This window comes from Muscardinus avellanarius (genome assembly GCF_963383645.1).
Source record: "Muscardinus avellanarius genome assembly, chromosome: 1".
NCBI lineage: Eukaryota > Metazoa > Chordata > Mammalia > Rodentia > Gliridae > Muscardinus > Muscardinus avellanarius.
The window spans coordinates 121,098,399-121,103,535 of NC_137786.1; the positions used below are offsets into that span (position 1 = coordinate 121,098,399).

At 48.2% G+C, this 5,137-nt stretch overlaps 1 protein-coding gene across 2 annotated transcripts; it reads right to left on the reverse strand.

The window, feature by feature from the left end:
* Nucleotides 1–317: 317 nt before the first annotated feature.
* TLCD5 (TLC domain containing 5) lies at nt 318–2,748 on the reverse strand (the record flags this gene model as incomplete). Of its 2 annotated transcripts, XM_080695806.1 has the most annotated exons (3): nt 318–426; nt 784–856; nt 2,550–2,748. In XM_080695806.1, 3 exons carry the CDS (start codon nt 2,746–2,748, stop codon nt 318–320), a joined length of 381 nt encoding a protein of 126 aa, XP_080551932.1. The 2 variants fall into 2 exon arrangements, with proteins under 2 accessions (XP_080551932.1, XP_080551931.1); XM_080695805.1 differs by having other exon boundaries at nt 318–856.
* Nucleotides 2,749–5,137: the final 2,389 nt, after the last annotated feature.

Genomic DNA, 5,137 nt, shown 5'->3' on the forward strand with positions numbered 1-5,137 from the left:
TGAAGCTGCCTGATACAAAGCCTCTGGGGGACAAGCGGACCCCAAAGTCACCATACACCATGATGACTGTCAGCAATTCTCACCTCCAGACCCTAGCTTCTCCCAGTCTCTGAGGGTTCACATTCTCTACAGCTGCATCACTGCAGAAATTAGTGTTTTAATACTGTCATGCTCGGCTTGAAGACTGACCAAAGTGATCAATAAATTTAGCCCTTTTTCGCAGCCTAAGTTTGTTAAGAGTGCTTTGTCAGCAGTCAGAGCTCCAACGCCCCTCCATTGCGGACTCAACCCAGTCTGTTCCGTGGTGCAGGCCTTGGCTAGTGTGTCTTGAGATGTCCATTCTGCCTGAGCTGCCGGTCCTCGTTCCGCCGGCTCCTCCAGGCATGGTACTTCTTGATGCTCTTCTTCCACGCAAAGCGCCAGATGCTAAACATAAAACACCAAGACACTGCATACATTGCTACTCCCCCGGCCTTCACAAACCACTTGGGCGTCGGTGAGACCATTTCACAGAAAAGAAGACGGGCTCCTACACCTATCCTCACACCAGTGAACAGAGCCACAAAGAGGAAGTCCACCACATCTCCCGTGAAACTGTGGTAGTGCCCTGTTTCTCGGAGAAACCAGCGCACCTGGAGCAAGGGGTTGGTGATCTCACTTCCAAAGAGGACTGCGTTGACCTCTGTGCCTGACTCCCCAAGTGTCAGAGCCATTATGATCCCCAGGATACTCAGTGTGTGGTGAGCCAGCATCAGGGCGCCCTCTGACCGGAAGTAGATGCACCAACCCAAGTCGAAAATGAAGTAGCCCAAGGTGAGACACAAAACATGGACTTGAAGAGGCGTGTTGGGAGAGCCTGAAACAAACCAAGACAGAAGCAAATTCAGTGACAGGAACGGCAGGAACTGTGCCATCTTGTACAGGGATCCCATGTTCTTGTCTTTTATGTTGTTCTTGTTTTGGTACTGAGGATTGAACTTAAGGACATTCTACTTCTGAGCTACTCTTCCAGCCATTTTATTTTTTATATGGTACTTGGGATTGAACCGAGGAGCATTCTACCTCTCAGTTACATTCCCAGCCCGACTTTTTTATTTTGAAACAGGGTCTCACTAAATCGCCTAAGTTGCTGAGACCGCAAATCTGCAAACTTCCTGTCTCAGATTCCCAAATTCTGAGATTATAAATTTGTACCACCTGTCCAGCACTTATTATTTTGAGACAGGGTTTTGCTAAGTTGCTGAGGCTGGCCTTAAACCTGTAATCTTCCTGTATCAGCATCTCAATTACTGGGATTACACCTGTAATCCCAGATGCTAAACATAAAACACCAAGAAACTGCATACACTGCTACTCCCCCGACCTTCACAAACCACTTGGGCGTCGGTGAGACTTTTTCACAGAAAAGAAGACGGGCTCCTACACCTATCCTCACACCAGTGAACAGAGCCACAAAGAGGAAGTCCACCACATCTCCCGTGAAACTGTGGTAGTGCCCTGTTTCTCGGAGAAACCAGTGCACCTGGAGCAAGGGGTTGGTGATCTCGCTTCCAAAGAGGACTGCGTTGACCTCTGTGCCTGACTTCCCAGTGCCAGAGCCATTATGATTCCCAGGATACTCAATGTGTGGTGAGCCAACATCAGGGCGCCCTCTGACCTGATATTTGCCACCATGCCAAATATGTTCTTATCTTTCAAATCTTGCTGAATAACTGACAGAGACAAAAACAATGGCAGGCACAAGTGTTTTAATAATAACTAAAAAAAGCTGAGCATGACTGGAGTGCAGTCTCAGCAATTCAGCGAGACCCTGTTTCAAAAATAAAAAAAGAGTTCCATTTTGGGGGTCTTCCACACACTGCTTTTTTTTTCTTCTTCTTCTCTATTTCCTACTGATTTTGTAATAAAGAATTGTTTAATTAAAAAAAAAATAAAGCCAGGTGGTACACACTTGTAATCCCAGTACCTTGGGAGGCTGAGACCAGAGGATAGCAAATTCACATCCAGCCTCAGCTACTTAGTGAGGCCCTCCACAATTTAGCGAGACCCTGTTTCAAAATAAAGAATAAAAAATAGGGCTGGGGGTGCAGCTTAGTGGTAGAATGCCCCCAGGTTCAATTTCCAGTAGTGGAAAAAAAGACTTTGAAAACAATAAGCCAGGTATGGTGGCACATGCCTGTAATCTTAATATTTGAGAGGCTGAGACAGGAGGACTGCAGGTTTGAGGACAATCTTAGCAAGTAGTAAGACCCTCATCAACCTAGTGAGACCTTGTTTCAAAATAAAATAGGGCTGGGGGTATAGCTTGAAGGTAGAATCCCCTGGGCTCTATCCCCAGTACCAACGATAATAAAGTAGAGAGTATGAAAAGCAAAAATATGTGACATGTACATTGTCAGAGTTAACAATGCAGAACACTTGAATGACACTTGAATGAATACAGATGAGAATGGGACTTATTCGGCATCACAACTTCTTATTTAAAGTCTGACTCTTCTAAAACTATGGCCTAAATCCCTAAGGGAAGATCCCTAACATGCCCTACCTACCTGGGTGGGTAAAAGGCCAAGGGCCATCGATGAAGCCAATATAAGCAGAAAGGCCTATAGAGAGGACCCCATGGGTGAAGGTCACCAGTCGGCAGCTCCACTCATAGCTTCGGTGCTTATTCAGGCAGCAGAAGGATGTATAGAGCGAGAGCCAGGCACACAGGCTGCACAGCACCTGCAGACACAGAGCTAATGCCATCCTATGATGAAAAAGCCAAAAACCAGAAAAGCAAAGGATGTACCCTAAGAGTGCGATGTCATTTTGTGTATACTTTCATACTACTGTAGAATGGCACAAACACTTCTTCCAAAACGCTTCTTCCTTCTCTACCTATCCAGGAATCCCCTACTCAAGTAATTACAACTCCAGGTTCCTTAGAGATGAACATGGGGGCGACTGGTTAAGGTATAAACTGGAAAGCATTGTAAGTTGGTACGAAGGTGGTCTGCCAACCCACTTGGTACAAAGGTGGTCTGCCATCCCACTCACCCACGTCAACAGTAACCCTTTGGTGGTGACTGAGCTTGGACAACAATCCTCAGATAACCAGGCACATGTGTCTGATAACATCTTCACGTTTCAAAAAATCCAATGCAAAGCTCTCATAAGAAAACAAAACAAAACACCTCACTTTGGGTTTCTGCTAGAAGTCACATGGCTGTTTCAAGTGGTTTTAAGATGAAACTAAATTCAGTTGAGGTTGGGATTTGGGGCACAGGTTTATCAGTTAAAATCTAAAATTGGGGTAAACCTAAATATAGAACTAAATATAAAGCCCAGATATCTTGGGAGGAAAAAAAAAAAAATCCTAGTTCTAGTTTGTTCTGAAATCCAGTGCAAATATTTACCAGTGGGAAACCAGAAGGACTGTGGATTATAAGAGGAGTTTTTATTGAGATATTAAAAGTACCTTTAAGGCAATTTTTTCAGTTAAAAATGAAGCCGAATCAGAAAGTTACACTTTGGAATTTTTTGTAGAGGAAATAGATTTGAACAGCTAAAACTGAGTCAACTTTGCCATAGAGAAGTAAAATACAAAAAGTGACCAAGATGTCATTATTAATATTCATTAGCTCCTCTGTTGAAAGTACAAATAAAAAAAGTCAAAAACATTTCAGGTATCTGCTCATCTCAGCAGGAACTTTCCGCATGGCTACACTTACTGCTGAACCCTATTCTGACAAAGGAAATCGTATCTGTGGGCTAGCACACCTCAATACACAGCCACTCCCAAGAATGCTATCCAGAGAAGGCTTTAGGAAGGTCAAGTTCTGTACAGCTTGCCTCTGAAATCAGATTTCCATTCAAGGAAACAGTAGGTGTCCAGCATAGACCTGAGTTCCATTCGGTCTCGGCCACTAGCTAGCCCCATTAGTGTAGGGATTGGTTTTCCTAAAACAAAACAAAAGGAACAGAAGCAGAAAGAAGGGAGGAAAGGAAAAAAGACTGAAGATGGCTATAGTCCAGTCCAATTCTGACACGAAGTTTCCAGCTAAATTTCATAAAACTTGTAGGCCAATTTTCAGAACAAGGACCAGAAGGTCAAGGCGCCCTCAGTGAAAAGCCCGGTCCCCCTATTTCCTTTTAAAGACCAGGGTCACTGGCCAGTAATGCGGATCAGCTCCTTCGGACATGGCGATTAGTATTTTTAGAGTGCTCCTCCCTGCATCCTAATTCCTTGGCAAAACGGAGTAAACAGTAGCCCATTTACGAACGCTCAAATAAAACAACAGGCATTTGTAAATGGTAGATGCAACGCTGTGACCTTGGGATCTGTGTGTCTGATGCCCGGGTGATGGGCAAAGCGCAGGGCGTTCAGCTGCCCCGCGGGCTGCGGCCGCCAGCCAGGCTCGGGGGCGCGGGGCTCCGGCCTCAGGCCTCCGGGCCGGGCCTCCGGGCAGCGCCGGAGCGCGGTCCTCGCACCCGGAGCCGCAGCCGCAGCCACGCCCGGCCCCCCAGCCGCCATCCCGCAGCAGGCCCGGCGCCCCCAGGCAGGGGCGGCCCCGGGCCACGACCCCGCGCCGGGGCAGGGAGCGCGCGCCCGCCCGCCGGCCCGCCGCGGGTTACCTGGGGGGGCGCACCGGGAAGCCCCCCGCGCCTCGGCGCGCACAGCCCGGGACCCGGATCCGGCCACAGGAAGCTGCAGGAGGAGGGGAGAGGACGGGCTGTGACGCAGGAGGAGGAGGAGGAGCCGGGGTCTGGGGGCACCTGCTGGCCGGGAGGACAGAGCGCAGAGCCGCCCCGGGCAAGGCAAGGATGTTCCGAAGAGCTGGATGGAGGGGCCTCCTGCTTTGGCCAGGGAGGGAGGGCTGCAGGCTGCTGCCCTTGTTCTTTTTGACAGTTTAAATCATTATCCAACACCCCCCCCCATAATATGGCAGCCTATCCACCCACCATTTACTGAGTAGCTACTAAGTGCTGGCACTCCGACTAGGGCACTTGTAGGCGACTCAAGACATAGTGCTGGGCATACTGCGTGAGTCTGAGTAAGGAAGCAAGAGCACCTGACTGGCCACTGGAAAGCGTGTAGACCTGGGAATTAAACATGAACCAATTCCAGTGCCACTGAGCTCAGGTGCACAACACC